This window comes from Ascaphus truei, chromosome 10 (assembly GCF_040206685.1).
Source record: "Ascaphus truei isolate aAscTru1 chromosome 10, aAscTru1.hap1, whole genome shotgun sequence".
Taxonomy (NCBI): domain Eukaryota; kingdom Metazoa; phylum Chordata; class Amphibia; order Anura; family Ascaphidae; genus Ascaphus; species Ascaphus truei.
The window spans coordinates 62,989,798-63,008,734 of NC_134492.1; the positions used below are offsets into that span (position 1 = coordinate 62,989,798).

Below are 18,937 nucleotides of genomic sequence, written 5' to 3' on the forward strand. Positions count from 1 at the left end.
GCGGTGTAGGATGGGAGGAGGAAACAGAGGGGATATTCTGACGTATGGATTCCACCTTTTCCTCGTATAATCTCTCTCTCATGTAATGTCTCTCGTATAATCTCTCTCGCTCTCTCTTTCATGTAATATCTCTCGTATAATCGCTCTCATGTAATGTCTCTCGTATAATCGCTCTCTCATGTAATGTCTCTCGTATAATCTCTCTCGCTCTATCATGTAATATCTCTCGTATAATCTCTCGCTCTCTCTTTCATGTAATATCTCTCGTATAATTGGTCTCTCTCATGTAATGTCTCTCGTATAATAGCTCTCTCTCTCATGTAATATCTCTCGTATAATCACTCTCTCTCATGTAATGTCTCTCGTATAATAGCTCTCTCTCTCTCTCTCATGTAATATCTCTCGTATAATCGCTCTCTCATGTAATGTCTCTCGGATAATCGCTCTCTCTCTCATGTAATGTCTCTCGGATAATCGCTCTCTCTCTCATGTAATGTCTCTCGGATAATCTCTCTCTCATGTAATGTCTCTCGTATAATTGCTCTCTCATGTAATGTCTCTCGGATAATCGCTCTCTCATGTAATGTCTCTCGGATAATCTCTCTCTCATGTAATGTCTCTTGTATAATTGCGTGTGCTTGTGTAATAAGTATCCCCATTTGAGGCCCTTGCGGGACTTTTAGAGAATGTAACGTAGTGAGTTTATTTTCTGAGCAATCCTCTCTTCTCTCCCCCTTCCCCAGGCTTCTCACCGTGGCAGAGCGGGAGAATTTGGGGCGCCTGTGCAAATTGCTGATAGACCACGGGCGCGTGGATTACTTGCGCAGGGCGGGGTACAGAGCCACGCTGCAGTATTACACGGAGTCTGGCGTGTCCCTGGAGAATGTGCTGCTCACCGCTGTGCCCTCATAGTGCGCCACGTGGTGATCCCCCCCCCCCTACCACCCCGAAGAACCGCTCACGCACAGAGCCGTGTTTCAAACCCGTGTCCAGAGCTCAGCTCATGGGCTAAGGCATGACGCTCACACGTTACTGATCCGCTGTGTCTCACAGTCACGGTGTGAATACGTCAGAAGGCGACAGCAACAGGACAGAGTGTGGGCGTGTGATGTCCCCTGCTGCACACGTGACGTCCCCTGCTGCACACGTGACGTCCCCTGCTGCACACGTGACGTCCCCTGCTGCACACGTGACGTCCCTTCTGCAGCACACGTGATGTCCCCTGCTGCAGACATGTCCTTCTACATGGACTGCTGAAGCTGTGTCACAGGTCCTGCAGCATCACAGATATGTACAGCAGCGTCCCCAGGACTTATGCAAAAATGCTAAACATTTATTACTAATGTGGAAAAGGCCGAAACGTTTCTAACCGTAAATAATAATAATAAGTAATATGCAAACAGTTTAAGTTTATATTATCGGGTCTGGGATGAGTAAATCGCGGCTTTCCTGCAGCGAGGGATCGGTCTCGGCTGCAACTTGCAGGTCACCGTTGGATCACTTCAAAGGTCAGCCTGGATCCTGATGGATAAACGCTGGGCGTTCTCTGAAAGACACATGGACACACAGCGGGTTATCTCCCTCGTTCTGGGTGGGGTACGGGACATTGTGCTGTCAGTTAAACAGGTTTACCGGTTATTTTAGGCTTTTATCTCTTCTTTTACGCTTTCCGGTCCAATTCGGCGCAAAATGATTTTGTTATTTTTACTGTGTGTTTTGGGGAATAAAATGTATGTTCCCTCACCTGCCTCTTATTAACCTCCCAGCACTAACTTACTGCGCGTGGATCAATTACAATGTGATCTACTGTAACATGCGTGTGTATGTAGCTCAGATTCTTCATCAGGTGACCTAACACCTATCTGTTGCACAGGTTCCTCATCACATGATGCAACATGCGTGTGTATGTAGCATGTTTCGGACAACGTGACGTGTGTATATAGCCCAGGTCTTACCTGTATTACTCTGTCTCTGGGACTCCTGGATGTAAGCGTTCATGAACTGTAGTCCAAACAGCTCCCTCTCCTCCTCCTCTTCCTCGTCACACGGAGGAAGCGACACTTTAAGATCCAGAGGGTTATCTCTGAAGTTCACAAACCTGCAGAGAGGCCTCCGTTATATCACCAAGGACCAAGGATCGTACATTTAATGGACCAACAAGAGAGATCTTCATACAGTGTGTACAGAGCTTCCCAACCCTCACAGGCCTCTTCTTCACGTGTACAGGGTAAGTGACTGGGTGGGTGAGTGACTTGACTGGGTGGGTGACTGAGTGACTGCCAGGGTGGGAGAGTTGGGTGGGTGACTGACCATGACCGGGTGGGTGCTGCTTCCCCCCTGCCCCCGATATCCCTGCGGCTGCTGCCCGGTGCTGGAGGTAGGCTCGGGGGTGGGCGGCTGGGGGTGAGACTGGCGGTCTAATTCCACGGCTGCTGCAGGGGAAGCTGGGTTGGCGCGCATGGGGCAAGCTCAATTGACGCGCGCGGGCTTGCAACGGCGCTTCCCCTCCGTCCCACGTTAGGAGTGGGGGGGAACGGGCCCACAGACAGCAGGCCGCACACCCTGCTTGCCCTGCGGGACCTTGGGTCTGCACATGCGCTCGGGGGATCGCCGCCATTTTTTTTTTATATATAACGGGCCCGGCCGCGCATTGGGCCGGGTGGCCGGGCTCCCTCACTGACTGGGCCCGGGACGCCAACACCGGCATACCCCCCCCCTGTTGGCGGCCCTGTACACAGGAGCTTGCCCACACTGCCCCTTCAATCCCTCCTCATAGGGTCATTTAGTCAAATTCTATGGCCAAAGCATTTTAAGCCTGTAACCATGCCAAGGTATATCCCTTCTTAATGACTAATTTGTCGTAGTGGATGTAGCACTGGGGGCTTTTTGTATTGTGTTCTATACACAAGGTCTCGGTAACACGCCTTTTGACACAATATATATATGATGTGGTAGGTTTGGGTTTCTGCGTTTACTGGGGCTGTGTGTGTTTAATTTCAGTTGGTAAAACTATTTGGGGGATAGTGACCGCTCCTCCCTGTTCCCAAGCGCCCTCATCCCACCTTTTTAATGGCAGATCTTGCTAAGCAGCAGCGAATGGCCAGTCTATAAGACAGCTCTTTGCAGGTACAGCAGTGTTGGGCCCTACAGATGGACCATAGATGTAGGTACAGGCTTCATTTGTTTTGGCCAAAGAATTTAACCCAATGACCCTCGCTTATGAGAAGATAAACAGAAATGTATGTAACTATATAACGTGTTATATTGAATGTAGTGTTGTTTTTGTCCGTTGTTATTTGTGGTATGACGCTACACGCCGCTCTCTCCGTGACCGTACCGCAGGCCGCACATGGTCCGCAGACACGCTGGGATTCCCTTCAGCCTGTTGCCGCTCAGGACTAGCGTGTTGAGCGTCCGCAGGCCGCTGATGCTCTCCGGAAGGCGCTCGATCTCATTGCGTTGAACCCACAAGGTGTGTAAACTCTGCATCCTGTATGAGGAAGGCGACCCGCAGTTAGCAGAGGCAGGTCACAGCACCGTGGGGGTAAGGTTACATCAACCCGTACTGCTGCTATTCAGCAAAGTGTCCCGGCCCCTCTCCAGCACTGATCAAGGTTACTATAGCTGCTATACTTTATTTCGGGAATGTTTAGTAAAAATATATCTTTTTTTTGTCTGGGCTCTATAAATGGCCCCCAGAACTGGTCTGTAGCTATGCGGGGTCACTGTAGTGTTGTGTCCCCTTGTTCATACTCCCCTATCTATGTCCGCCGGCAGCTCCCGTAGTCTGTTGCTGCCCATGTCCAACCACTCCAAGGCCGGCATCTCCAATGCTGCCCGCGGGATGCTGGCAAACTGGTTCATATTCAGATCCAGGTGCCAGAGACGCTTCAAACCGGCGAGCTGAACATGGAGGGGACGGGTTGTTACTGCTGCCGTGTGTCAAAACACCTTCATAAATAGTCAGAAGCCAGAGAGGAAGATCTCCGCTCCGTTTAATACCAATGGGGTTTACATGCCCCGCTTTCTCTCTGCCGTCCTCGCCCTTCTAACCCCAGACCCGGGCTAAATCCCCACACGCGCATGATGCGTTCCTGCACGTCGTTCGTCTGGACGCCTCTGGAGGAAATCTCACACTCTCGCAGACTTCTTTCACTACAAATTTATGCTGTCCTGTTTCAACTCTGCCCTCTCTGGCTAAATATAACAGATAAGGAAGCGCTCTAACTATAAGCAGTCCAAACTTGTATATGTGATGTGGTGCAGCTTGAAGAGTAGAACTGTTCCCAATTCTCAGCAGTAGTAGATATCAATAAATGATTAACGTGCCTCATTGGAAGGGAGGACAAGAGACAAAAGAAAAAAGAGAGGCACACTAGTGAAGCAAGTTCACAATGTATGTTGTGCATAAACAAATGGTGAGATATGCACTTACATGTCAGTGCCTGTCATTAGGCACCCCTATGCATTTCAAAGGTAGTCCATCAGGGGGTAAGTGTCACTTACCCCTGACAAAGAAGGACTACCTTTGAAACGCGCAGGGTTGCCGGGAGGACCAGTTTCGTTGAAGCACCAGGAAACCGGAAGTGACGTAGAACGCTGGCTGCATTGGCGGTGGATGTCGCGGAGACCGGAGAGGGTTGCAGAATATCATGAACAGGTCTGTCCTTATGTTCTTTTACACTGTTTGTGTGAATATTACCCGATTTTATATATAAAAGTTGGACTTTTAATATTGAAGGCTTCAGAATCATTTACTACCATCACGGAGGTGAAGGAGCCAAAGAAACCTTTACGTGCCTAATGACAGGCACTGACATGTAAGTGCATATCTCACCATTTGTTTATTGTGCCTTTTTTTCTTTTGTCTCTTGTCCTCCCTCCCAACGAGGCGTGCTGATCGTTTATTGATATCTCCTCTCAGGCTAAACAAACCTTCTTTTCTTCACTAATCAACAAGTCTACGGCTAAGGCCCCGCTCCCAGAGTCAGCGCACCTGCGCTGCTGACAGGCGGTGCGCTGAGATACACAGACCGCGATCTGCGGTCTGTAGGGAGCGGGAGCCGGAGCGGGAGGTGGGAGGTTTGATCGGGAGGTTTGATCGGGAGGTGGGCGGGAGGTGGGCGGTTTGACAGGGAGGGGGGGCGTGGCTTGAGCGGAGGGACCCGCTACTCTCCCCCCCCCCTCCCTCCACGGACTCGGGCTGGAGCTGGAAGGTAAGTTTAAACACACACACGCAGGCACTCATTCATACACACACACACGCACACACACACACAGGCAGGCACTCACGCACTCATACACACACACACACACACACACACAGACAGGCACTCACGCACTCAGACACATACACACACAGACAGGCACTCACGCACTCAGACACATACACACACAGACAGGCACTCAGACACACACACAGAGAAAGGCACTCACCTGCTGTCACTCCACACTCCTCCCCGCTCCCCGAAGCCTCTCCTCCTCCCGCAGCCTCCCCTCCCCATTGGCTCACAGCCACACACGTCACGCGTCAACGCTAGGAAACACCATTCTGTGGTGTCTCCAGCGGCTGACGCGCTACAGCGTGTAGTCAGCTGTGCAGCCAGTGGGGACCGGGACCGGCTCGCGAGGATTCCCCTGCTGGTGGGGAACTCGCGACCCGCCGCCCGCGCCAACGAGCGCAGCGGGACCGAGGCCTTACCCACGCCAACTCTTCAATGACTTTGACTCTACTCAAACCACCCTCAGCTGTCTCTTCTTCCTCCATCTCACCTCAGGACTTTGCTGACTATTTTAAGGAAAAGGTGGAATCCATACGTCAGAACATCCCCTCTGTTTCTTCTTCCCATCCTACACCGCTTACCAACTCTCATCCTGCCTTCCTTGACTCTTTTTCCGCTGTCTCAGAGGAGGATGTGTAATTGCTGATCTCCTCTTCTCCCTTTACCACCTGCCCTCTGGACTCCATTTCCTCCCATCTCCTAAAACCTCTTACTACTATTATAATGCCTATGCTCAGACACATTTTTAACTCCTCCCTCTACTCTGGTACCTTTCCCTCCTCTTTCAAACATGCAACAGTTATACCAATACTCAAAAACAGCAAGCTTGACCCTGCCTGTCTTTCTAACTATTGTCCTGTCTCCCTCCTTCCTTTTGCCTCTAAACTCCTTGAACGTCTTGTATTCTCTCGTTTGCTCCATTTTCTCAACACCTATTCTCTCATAGACCCTCTACGATCTTGCTTTCGCACTGCTCACTCCACTGAAACAGCCTCACTAAAATAACTAATGACCTCCATGCTGCCAAAGACAGAGGTGATTACGCTCTGCTCATATTACTCAACCTTTCTGCATCATTTGATACTGTGGACCACCCTCTTCACATTTTCCATACTCTTGGTATTCGTAACAAAGCTCTATCTTGGATCTCGTCTTAACTCTCCCATTGTACTTTCAGTGCCTCTTTTGCTAACACCTCCTCCTCTATCAATCTCTCTGTGGGGGTAACCCAAGGTTCTCTCCTGTGACCTCTTTTTTCTCTTTATACACTTTCAAGGTGACCTAATCACATCTCTTGGGTTCAAATTTCACCTCAATGCTGATGACACACAAATTTACTTTTCAATCCCTGACCTTACACCTGCTGTACAGACCAAAGTTTCTGAATGTCTCTCTGCTATATCATCCTGGATGGCCCTCCGTCGCCTTAAACTTAATATGGCAAAAACAGAGCTCCTCATACTTCCTCCCAAACCTGGCCCTACTACCTCCTTCCACATTACTGTTGGAAGTACTATCATTCACCCAGTAGCCCAAGCGCGCTGCCTAGGGGTCACACTCCACTCCTCTCTCACATTCTCTCACATGCAAAAGGTAGATAAAACTTGTCGTTTTTTCCTCTGCAATATTACAAAGATACACCTCTATTGCTCAACTGCTAAAACTCTGACACAGGCCCTCATTCTCTCCCGTCTTGATTACTGTAACCTCCTGCTGTCCGGCCTTCCTGCCTCTCACCTGTCTCCCCTACAATCTATCCTAAACGCTGCTGCCAGAATCACTCTCTTCTTTCCTAAATCTGTCTAAGCGTCTCCCCTGCTGAGATGTCCTACACCGCACCCCCTCAGGTTACCCTGGGATCCCTGTATCCCGCTCCTGGGAATCCCGGTCACATTAATTAGTAATCACATTCTTAATACTAATTATTCTGGGGAATTGTTTAGAAGAACAAGAGTGTGACGCACACAATGGGAGCGAGAGGTAATAACTAAATATATTAGAGGGTAAACACCCACTCATACAATAGGCAAGAATTTCCCTGAGCCGCGGAACTCACACTCTAACAGGCCTCGTACCTGCTCCGGAAGCTCCGATATGTCTCTATTCACAGCCAGGTCCAACTTCTCCAGACTCTCACAGGCGCTCAGCTCCACCGGGACTGCCGAGATCCGGTTATAACTGAGTAGAAGCTCGCGAAGCTTAGCGAGTCGTCCTGAGAGAGCGGATCACACACACAGTGTGGCAGTATCCTTATATTATACATCGGGGGACGCGCTACATGGAGTCATATAATAACACTGCATGTTATTAAATCTCTCTGTGTTGTTATTATATGTCTGAGATATAATAACACGCAGAGCGATATAATAACACGCAGAGAGATATAATAACATGCAGAGAGATATCATAACACGCAGAGAGATATAATAACGCGCAGAGAGATATCATAACACGCAGAGAGATATAATAACGCGCAGAGAGATAATAACACGCAGAGAGCTATAATAACATGTAGAGATATCATAACATGCAGAGAGATATAATAACAAGCAGCGATATAATAAAATGCAGAGAGATCTAATAACACACAGAGAGATATAATAACACGCAGAAAGATATAATAACACGCAGAAAGATATAATAACACGCAGAAAGATATAATAACACACAGCGATGTAATAACACAGAGAGATATAATAACACGCAGAGAGATATAATAACACGCAGAGAGATATAATAACACGCAGAGAGATATAATAACACGCAGAGAGATATAATAACACGCAGAGATATATAATAACACGCAGAGAGATATAATAACACGCAGAGTGATATAATAACACCCAGAGAGATATAATAACACGCAGAGATATATAATAACACGCAGAGAGATATAATAACACGCAGAGATATAATAACACGCAGAGTGATATAATAACACGCAGAGAGATTATAATAAAACACAGAGAGATATAATAACACGCAGAGAGATATAATAACGCCCAGAGAGATATAATAACACGCAGAGAGATATAATAACACGCAGAGAGATATAATAACACGCAGAGATATAATAACACGCAGAGAGATATAATAACACGCAGAGATATAATAACACACAGAGATATAATAACATGCAGAGTGATATAATAACACGCAGAGATATAATAACACCCAGAGAGATATAATAACACGCAGAGAGATATAATAACACGCACAGAGATATAATAACACGCACAGAGATATAATAACACGCAGAGAGATATAATAACACGCAGACAGATATAATAACACGCAGAGATATAATAACACGCAGACAGATATAACACGCAAGAGGCTCCCTGGTATCTAACCAACCAGCGCCCCCTATACACGCGGGGGTTCCCTGATTCCTAACCGCCCAACGCCCCTATACACGTGGGGGTTCCCTGATTCCTAACCGCATAGTGACCCTTATACACCGGGCTCCCTGATTCCTCACCGCCCAGCGCCCCCTATACACCGGGCTCCCTGATTCCTAGCTGATGGTAAGACGGGTGCAGCGACGCGCGCTCATGCTTGAGAGCCGTGTCATCACCAACTCCCTGAGCACTAGCCTGTCCTGCAGGAATTTGCGAGGAATTTGCGAGCGGGGGGGTGAGCTGCAGCAGCAGAGGGAAGCAAGCACCTGAATCTACAGCTAACAGCTGCCGAGTGGTAAACAGTGTGATACACACTACATGCCTTTTACCAACTTTTTTCATGTACGCAGATATATTACCCCCTTTTTAATTCTATAGTATATTGTTGAATTTGCTTCATTATTTGGCGTTGTGCGCTGTTTTCTTTTGTTTCCATTCCCTGAGCACTAGCCTGTCCTGCAGGAATTTGCGAGCGGGGGGGTGGGGGGGAGGCGTGCCATTGCCTGGATCGTGTGTGTGTTTGTGTATTGACTGGTGCTGATTTGTTGTTGAAGGGTCATGTGACCCTTCTGAGCGCTTGGAAATCACTTTTCCATGTCTCACCAAGTGCTGAGCATTGCCGAGCGTACATGCGTGTGTGTGTGTGCACGCAGCGTCAGCGTGACCATGCTCATTTTACAACATTACCGTGAGTGTCACGGCAGCGTGGCCGCAGCCTAAGGCCCGGGCCATGGGGCCTTCGCCCGCACGGAGGCTGTGAGGTAAGCGGGTGCTTTCCCTGGCCATGGTGGACGGGCTGTGGGCGTGTCTAGGCGTTCCTAGGGGTGTCACGGAACTGGTTCGCCCTCATTGGGAGAGCCGCTCACGTGACCGGTCTGTCGCGCCAAGAAATCCGTTTGAACTGATTTCTTGCGTATCATGCGCCCCCTCCTGCTTCCGCCCGCACGCCGCATGGACACGAACACTGCCTTAGGCAGTCTGTTCGCTCAGCGTGCGGATGCCTCCGCATAGTCTGCGGTACCATGGCCCCAGCCTGAGGCTGCAGCCACGCTGCCGCTGAGCTCGCTCATGCTTGAGAGCAGTGACATCACCAGCTCTCCAAGCATGAGCGATTGGTGTCCTGCAATATTTGTAGAGCAGGAGCTGGGGGGCGTGGCTATTACGGGAGGGGTGAGTCATTGGCTGGATCGGGCTGTGTGTGTGTCTGTGTCTTTGTGTATTTATGTCCCACCATTTTCTATCTGCCCCCTTCCCACCTCTCTCCTTCCCCCCTCCCACTTTTCTCCCTCCCCCCTCCCACCTCTCTCTCTCCGCTCATCCGATACTGTCTCTCGCTCCCCATGCTGTCTGTCTCTCTCTCTCTCCCCATTATGTGTGTGTCTCTCTCCCCATTCTGTGTCTTTCTCTCTCCCCATTCTGTCTCTCTCCCCATTCTGTCTCTCTCCCCATTCTGTGTCTCTCTCCCCATTCTGTGTCTCTCTCCCCATTCTGTGTCTGTCTCTCTCCCCATTCTGTCTGTCTCTCTCCCCATTCTGTGTCTGTCTCTCTCCCCATTCTGTGTCTGTCTCTCTCCATTCTGTGCCTGTGTCTCTCTCCCCATTCTGTCTGTCTCTCTCCCCATTCTGTGTCTCTCTCTCCCCATTCTGTACCTGCCTCTCTCTCCCCATTCTGTGTCTGTCTCTCTCCCCATTCTGTGTCTGTCTCTCTCCCCATTCTGTACCTGCCTCTCTCTCCCCATTCTGTCTGTGTCTCTCTACCCATTTTGTGTCTGTGTCTCTCGCTCCCCATTCTGTGTCTGTCTCTCTCTCCCCATTCTGAGTCTGTCCCTCTCCCCATTCTTTATCTGCCCCTCTCTCCCCATTGTTATTGAAGGGTCATGTGACCCTGCTGTAAGCTTGGAAATAAAATGTCCTTGTCTCTCCAAGCGTACATGCACGTGCGCCTGAGCGCCACTTGAGCGTGGCCGTACTTATTGGGAATCACTGAAGTGATCTCTCCAAGCACCAAGCACGCTCAGCAGCAGCATGGCCGCAGCCTTAGTCTTGCGCAGCTGGTAATGCTTACGCCACTGGTAACACTTGCACCGCCGATAAGACATGCGCCTCTGGTAACGCTTGCACTGCCGGTAAGAAATGCGCCTCAGGTAATGCGTGCACCGCCGGTAAGACAAGTGCCTCCGGTAACGCTTGCACTACCAGTAAGACACGCGTCACCGGTAACGCTTGTAACGCACGCTTGCACCAGCGGTAAGACGTCCGCCTCCGGTAACGCTTGCACCGCTGGTAAGACAAGTGCCTCCGATAACGCTTGCACTACCAGTAAGACATGCGTCTCCGGTAACGCTTGCACCACCGGTAAGACGTGCGCCTCCGGTAACGCGTGCACCACCGGTAAGACAAGTGCCTCCGGTAACGCTTGCACTACCAGTAAGACATGCGTCTCCGGTAACGCTTGCACCACCAGTAAGACGTGCGCCTCCGGTAACGCTTGCACCGCTGGTAAGACTCACCAATCTCCCTGGGGATTTCTGCGATCACATTTCGGGATAAATCCAGGACCACCAGGCTGGTAAACTTTGCGATGAATGGGGGTATTGCGGTCAGGCCGGTGCGGTGAAGCTGCCACTCCTGGAGGTGAGGGATCTTCAGCAAACACGCAGGCAGCATCTGGGACAGAGAGGGGACACGAGACACCCACGGGTGTCACAAACCTGACACTTCCCTGCCAGGGGGGCTATGAAGCACTCACTATGATAGGACTGTATTGGTATATACAGTATGGTGCGATACAAATCCAGGAGTTGCATTACCTTCCATTCCTCCTTCTCAATTCTTAGGATGAGTCTCCCGTCTTCGTTATAAACTTTCTCTCTGAGTCTGGAAAGCTCGATCCTGCCCTCCCAGATGTGGGAGATTCTGCAACGGCACCAATCGTGTCACACTGGGAGTGCTTTCACAGACACTCACACACACGCACACTCACACAGACACACACACACACCTGTACATACACAATGATACACACTACTGTATATACACTGATACACACATACTGTACACACACACCTGTAAGAATGACCCCACCCGGCCTTTATTATCGATCTTGTGGTATGTTTGAATATCAAAGGGTGTTTTTTTTTTCTCTCTCCGCTGTGTGCTGCTAATTGACCAACTGGAACAAGCTGATTTATTGGGGAGGTGGGAGGGTCATGTGACTGCTTTAGATATATAAAACTAATACCCCCCCTGCATTTCCGGGACGTGCATTGGCATTTTAGAGAGGCATGTAAAGTGTGCCTTTTAAGTGAGAATATATAGTTAGACTATAGTATGACTAGAGGTGACTGGGGACTGCATCTACTGCAAACTTTTGTACATATGGCAACAAACGGTGAGCTACTCTGACCACACTATGATCCCATGCTTGTTAGCCTGCACAATTTAAACCCCCACTCCTTTACAACTTACTTCACTGCAGCCTTTCCCAGCACTGACTGCACACAACTACCCCCCCTCCCAACCCTCACCCACACAGCCAACTGCCAACCCTTGCTTTGCAATGCAGAAAAACATTTGACAAGGAAAAGGCACACCCCTGCTGTTTAGTCTGCACACACACACTTGGCTCACAACAGCTCTATGCAGCATTACCTACCTCTGGCATAATGAACCTGGTATGTATCTCAACTCTGTTCTTTCTTGTGGCCTCATGGAAATGTTACTCTCTCTATCCAATACAAACTCCTCCATCCTGGCCCACACCCAACATCACCATACACCCTGGACTACTCAAAAGCCTTGCAGTATCTGCTGAATGTTGGTGGAGAACTCTAAAATCCAGCACACCAACCACCGCTTACTCTAATGGCAAACACCACAAATTAAAACTTGCAAACAACTACTCAAATTTCTACTCATACTATTACTCTCTTTAGCAGGTGATATTGAACCTAACCCAGGTCCTCCCATTTCAGCTCTGTCCCATGCCCCTGAGAATACCCCCTTTAAATTCCAAAAAGGTCTATCTGCCGCCCATTAAATATCCAGAGCTTGCTGCCCAAACTGGATGAACTAAAAGCATGGTGCCTTATGGATAAAACAAATCGTTTTTACAGAAGCATGGCTTACCCCTAGAACCCCTGATGCAAATATTGCCATTCAGGGATACTCCATTTCTAGGAGAGATAGGTCAAAGAGAGGAGGAAGGGTGTTATTTTATATTGCAGACACCTTACAATTTACACTGATAAATTGCCCCCCAAGCCCACCCACTTTTGAAATCCTAGTTGGCAAAATCTGCCTCCCCTTTTCTAAGCCCATCTTGCTAGCTAGCATCTACCGCCCCCTAAAACCCCTCTACAATCCCTGACTGATATAACCCAGTTTCTTGGCTCCATTTCCTCTCTGAATGAGAAGAGTGAGCTTCTAGTTCTTGGGGATTTCAACTTCACTTGGCTCGACCCTGAAAACCACAAAATCCAGATACAAATCAAGTCGCTTAACATATCACAACTTATTTCCCAACCCACACGGACAAATCTGAAATCGCACAACCATTCCTTGCTAAACTGGATTCTCTCCCCAAATCCCAGCAGAATCCAATCCTCTGGCATCCAACCTGACATTTTCAGTGACCATGTAATAGTGTACTATGTAAGGAAAATTAAACCGCCCCAATCAAGCCCTAAAGTTCTCCTCACTAGAACATATAGAAACTTTAACCAACAACAGTTTCTGGATGACCTTACCAACTGCCCTTGGTACATAATCAACTTAATTCCCGACTCTGATTCTGTGCTCGACTATTTCCAATCAGAGTTCTTAAAACTCTGTGATACTCATGCTCCACTATGCAGAATAAGGGTACGGGGGACCCACCTTCCATGGGTTACAACTGACCTTAAAGCACTCTACCAGTTCAGGGATGACTTGTGGAAAAGCTTCAAAGTAACTGGCAAGGATCTCAATCACTACAGATGCCTGCGGAACATGTGCACAAGGCAAACAAGGCATGCAAAAGCACAATATTACTCTGAGACACTCCTCCAGAATGCATCAAACCCAGCTAACTTCTGGAAGGTTATCAACAATATATTCCAGCCTTCTAACCATCAACAACCAAGTAATATTACTAAGGGGGATATTACTCTGACAAACCCCACTGACATTGCAAATGCATTCAATGATTACTTTGTTGGGTGTGCCACTAACTTATTAGCGAAACGCAGCCCAAACCACAAACCTGAATCTCATCCTGGGAGTACCCACATAGCCCCACCCCCTCCCAACACTGCCCACAATTTTCAATTTGGCCCAGTATCTGAAGAGGAGATTACACAAGCGCTCCTCAAGCTAAAACTAAGCAGCCAATGCGGACCTGACTTACTACAATCTAAGTTCCTACGACTTGGTGCCCCAGCCATTGCCAAACCAATTGCTTCCATAGTCAACTATATCCTGTCTGCAGGCCATATCCCTAAGACCTGGAAAACTGCCAGTTTTCAAAAGTGGGGACAAAAACACTGTCTCAAACTACAGGCCAATCTCTCCTCTCCCAATACTGTCCAAAGTCATGGAAAAATGTGTTCACTCCCAATTATGTGATTACTATACCAAGACAAATTTCCCTAGCCAATTCCAATCTGGCTTTTGCCCCAAACACTCCACCGTAACTACCCTGCTGAAAGTTTGCAATGAAATCCAGTGTGGAATGGAACGGGGACAACTCACTGGTGCAGTATTCCTAGATTTTGCAAAGGCTTTTGATACAGTTGATCATGCTATCCTGCTTAACAAACTCCAGAGCTCTGGAATAGGGAAACATGCTTTAAACTGGTTTCAGTCCTACCTATCAGGAAGATCCCAACATGTGTCCATCTCAGGCTCTATCTCCAACCCCCTGGATATCACCTGTGGTGTCCCGCAATGCTCTGTTCTGGGGCTCCTACTCTTCTCAGTGTTCATTAATGATCTTCCCACAGCTTGCAAGGAAGCCTCAATACACATGTATGCAGATGACACAATCCTATATGCACACAGCCATAGCCTCTCTGACCTTCAACACATACTTCAGTCTGACTTTTTGAGACTCGAAAACTGGATTTCCCAAAACAAACTGTTTTTAAACACTGACAAGACTGTAACAATGGTATTTGGGACCAAGACTAAATTTTTAAAGCTTCCAGTGACTGAGCTCCTGATTAGAACCAACGCTAACACCACCCTAACCCCTGTCACTAGTTTTAAATACCTGGGCTTATGATTTGACTCCCACTTAACATTCGGGATGCACATTGATACCCTGACAACCAAACCCTATGACAAACTAGGGGTACTCTACAGCAGTGGTTCCCAATCTGTGCGCCGCAGCGCCCTGGTGCGCCGCGGCTTGCCTAGAGGGGCGCCGCAATTATCCTCCCCACCATCCCTCTGATTATCCTCCCCACCATTACTGCTTCATGCCGGCCGGGCCGCAGGGGATTGGCTGCAGGCAGAGAGGAAGCCGGGGGCGGGGCTTTGTGCAGAGCACACGGTGAGTGTGTGTGTCTGCCTTCCTGCTCCTCTGTCTGCGCTGTGTCCCGTCCCCTTCTGCCCGGGTGATAGGAGAAGGGAGAGGGAGGGGAGAGTTGTGTGTGTGTATTTGTGTGTGTGTGTGTGTGTGTGTGTGTTTGTGTATGTGTGTTTGTGTGTGTATTTATTTGTGTGTGTATTTGTGTGTGTGTGTGTGTGTGTGTATTTATTTGTGTCTGTGTATTTATTTGTGTGTGTGTATTTATTTGTGTGTGTGTGTATTTATTTGTGTGTGTGTTTGTGTGTGTATTTATGTGTGTGTGTGTGTATTTGTGTGTGTGTGTGTGTGTATTTATGTGTGTTTGTGTGTTTGTTTGTGTATTTATTTGTGTGTGTGTGTGTGTGTGTGTGTGTGTATTTATGTGTGTGTGTATTTATTTATTTGTGTGTATCTTTGTGTGTGTGTTTATTCGTGTGTGTGTGTGTGTGTGTGTGTGTATTTATTTGTGTGTGTGTGTGTGTGTGTGTGTGTATTTATTTGTGTGTGTGTGTGTATTTATTTGTGTGTGTGTGTATTTATTTGTGTGTGTGTGTTTATTTGTGTGTGTGTGTGTGTGTGTGTGTGTGTGTGTGTGTGTGTGTGTTTATTTGTGTGTGTGTGTGTATTTATTTTTGTGTGTGTATTTATTTGTGTGTGTGTGTGTATTTATTTGTGTGTGTGTGTGTGTGTATTTATTTGTGTGTGTGTGTGTGTGTGTGTGTGTGTGTATTTATTTATTTGTGTGTGTATTTATTTGTGTGTATTTGTGTGTTTGTGTATTTATTTGTGTGTGTGTGTATTTATTTGTGTGTGTGTGTGTGTGTATTTATTTGTGTGTGTGTGTATTTATTAGTGAGTGTGTGTGTGTGTGTATTTATTTGTGTGTGTGTGTATTTATTTGTGTGTGTGTGTGTGTGTGTATTTATTTGTGTGTGTGTGTGTGTATTTATTTGTGTGTGTGTATTTATTTGTGTGTGTGTGTATTTATTTGTGTATGTGTGTATTTATTTGTGTGTGTATATTTATTTGTGTGTGTGTGTATTTGTGTGTGTGTGTGTGTGTGTGTGTGTGTGTGTGTATGTATTTGTGTGTGTGTATTTATTTGTGTGTGTGTATATTTATTTGTGTGTGTGTATATTTATTTGTGTGTGTGTGTATTTATTTGTGTGTGTGTGTGTGTATTTATTTGTGTGTGTGTGTGTATTTATTTGTGTGTGTGTATTTATTTGTGTGTATTTGTGTGTGTGTATTTATTTGTGTGTGTGTGTGTGTGTGTGTGTGTGTATTTATGTGTGTGTGTGTGTATTTATTTGTGTGTGTGTGTGTTTTTATTTGTGTGTGTGTATTTATTTGTGTGCATATTTATGTGTGTGTGTGTGTGTGTGTGTGTGTATTTGTGTGTGTGTATTTATTTGTGTGTGTGTATTTATTTGTGTGTGTGTGTGTGTGTATTTATTTGTGTGTGTGTGTGTGTATTTATTTGTGTGTGTGCCTGCACGGATTTCCTGCCTTTCCTCCCCCCTCGTCCACTCCCGTCTGCTAGAGAGAGAGAGTGTCTGTCTGCAAGAGAGAGAAAGTGTCTGTCTGCGAGAGAGAGAGAGAGAGTGTCTGTCTGCGAGAGAGAGTGTCTGTCTGCGAGAGAGAGAGAGAGAGTGTCTGTCTGCGAGAGAGAGAGTGTCTGTCTGCGAGAGAGAGAGAGTGTCTGTCTGCAAGAGAGAGAGAGTGTCTGTCTGCAAGAGAGAGTGTCTGTCTGCAAGAGAGAGAGAGTGTCTGCGAGAGAGAGAGAGAGAGAGTGTCTGCGAGAGAGAGAGTGTCTGTCTGCGAGAGAGAGAGTGTCTGTCTGCGAGAGAGAGTCTGTCTGAGAGAGAGAGAGAGTATCTGTCTGAGAGAGAGAGAGTCTGTCTGAGAGAGAGAGTCTGTCTGAGAGAGAGAGAGTCTGTCTGAAAGAGAGAGTGTCTGTCTGAGAGAGAGAGAGTGTCTGTCTGAGAGAGAGAGAGTGTCTGTCTGAGAGAGAGAGAGAGAGAGAGAGAGTGTCTGTCTGAGAGAGAGAGAGTGTCTGTCTGAGAGAGAGAGAGAGAGAGAGAGTGTGTCTGTCTGAGAGAGAGAGAGAGAGAGAGTGAGGTGAGAGAGAGTGAGGTCTGAAAGAGAGGTCTGAGAGAGAAAGAGAGAGAGAGAGAGGTCTGAGAGAGTGAGGTCTGAGAGAGAGAGAGAGAGAGAGAGTATGGTCTGAGAGAGAGATAGTGAGGTCTGAGAGAGAGAGTGAGGTCTGAGAGAGAGAGTGAGGTCTGAGAGATAGAGTGAGGTCTGAGAGAGAGAGTGAGGTCTGAGAGAGAGAGTGAGGTCTGAGAGAGAGAGTGAGGTCTGAGAGAGAGTGAGGTCTGAGAGAGAGAGTGAGGTCTGAGAGAGAGAGTGAGGTCTGAGAGAGAGAGAGAGGTATGAGAGAGAGAGAGTGAGGTCTGAGAGAGAGAGTGAGGTATGAGAGAGAGAGAGAGAGGTCTGAGAGAGAGAGAGAGAGTGAGGTCTGAGAGAGAGAGAGTGAGGTCTGAGAGAGAAAGTGTCTGTCTCAGAGAGAGAGAGAGAGTCTGTCTGAGAGAGAGAGAGTGTCTGTCTGAGAGAGAGAGAGAGTGTCTGTCTGAGAGAGAGAGAGTCTGTCTGAGAGAGAGAGAGAGAGAGAGAGTGTCTGTCTGAGAGAGAGAGAGAGAGAGGGTGTCTGTCTGAGAGAGAGAGAGTGTGTCTGTCTGAGAGAGAGAGTGTGTGTGTGTCTGAGAGAGAGAGAGTGAGGTCTGAGAGAGAGAGTGAGGTCTGAGAGAGTGAGGTCTGAGAGAGAGAGAGAGAGAGAGAGAGAGAGGTCTGAGAGAGAGAGGTCTGAGAGAGTGAGGTCTGAGAGAGAGAGAGAGAGAGAGAGAGAGTGTGGTCTGAGAGAGAGAGTGTGGTCTGAGAGAGAGAGTATGGTCTGAGAGAGAGATAGTGAGGTCTGAGAGAGAGAGTGAGGTCTGAGAGAGAGAGTGAGGTCTGAGAGAGAGAGAGAGAGAGTGAGGTATGAGAGAGAGAGTGAGGTCTGAGAGAGAGAATGAGGTATGAGAGAGAGAGTGAGGTATGAGAGAGAGAGAGAGGTCTGAGAGAGAGAGAGAGGTCTGAGAGAGAGAGTGAGGTCTGAGAGAGAGAGAGTGAGGTCTGAGAGAGAGAGAGTGAGGTCTGAGAGAGAGAGTGAGGTCTGAGAGAGAGAGTGAGGTCTGAGAGAGAGAGTGAGGTCTGAGAGAGAGAGTGAGAGTGAGGTCTGAGAGAGAGAGAGAGAGAGAGAGTGAGGTCTGAGAGAGAGAGTGAGGTCTGAGAGAGAGAGAGTGAGGTCTGAGAGAGAGAGAGTGAGGTCTGAGAGAGAGAGTAAGGTCTGAGAGAGAGAGAGAGAGAGAGAGAGAGAGAGAGAGAGTGAGGTCTGAGAGAGAGAGAGAGAGTGAGGTCTGAGAGAGAGAGAGTGAGGTCTGAGAGAGAGAGAGAGAGAGAGGTCTGAGAGAGAGAGAGGTCTGAGAGAGAGAGAGAGAGCATCTTGAACAGCAGAATCCTCACCTTCCTGACAGAGCAGAGTGTACTGAGTAAGAGCCAGACAGGCTTCCTGCCAAACCACCGCACCACGGATCACATCTATACCTTACACAGCCTGATCAATAAACACGTCCACAACACCAACAAGGGCAAAATCTTTGCTTG

At 48.0% G+C, this 18,937-nt stretch overlaps 2 protein-coding genes across 3 annotated transcripts in view; one reads left to right on the plus strand and one right to left on the minus strand.

Annotated features, from left to right (window-relative positions):
• The window catches only part of TRMT13 (tRNA methyltransferase 13), a 47,344-nt gene extending 45,601 nt beyond the window's left edge, over positions 1–1,743 (plus strand). For both annotated transcript variants that reach the window (XM_075617089.1, XM_075617088.1), the window contains one exon: positions 744–1,743. In XM_075617089.1, the coding sequence (XP_075473204.1) occupies positions 744–912 (169 nt within the window). In that variant the 3' untranslated portion in view covers positions 913–1,743. The remainder of the gene's footprint in view (positions 1–743) is intronic.
• LRRC39 (leucine rich repeat containing 39) lies at positions 1,390–13,320 on the minus strand. The gene is made up of 8 exons (XM_075615501.1): positions 13,301–13,320; positions 11,493–11,598; positions 11,193–11,349; positions 7,358–7,494; positions 3,757–3,903; positions 3,338–3,489; positions 1,956–2,098; positions 1,390–1,546 (listed from the first exon to the last, which is right to left on the minus strand). Exons 1-8 carry the CDS (start codon positions 13,318–13,320, stop codon positions 1,503–1,505), a joined length of 906 nt encoding a protein of 301 aa, XP_075471616.1. The 3' UTR covers positions 1,390–1,502.
• Positions 13,321–18,937: the final 5,617 nt, after the last annotated feature.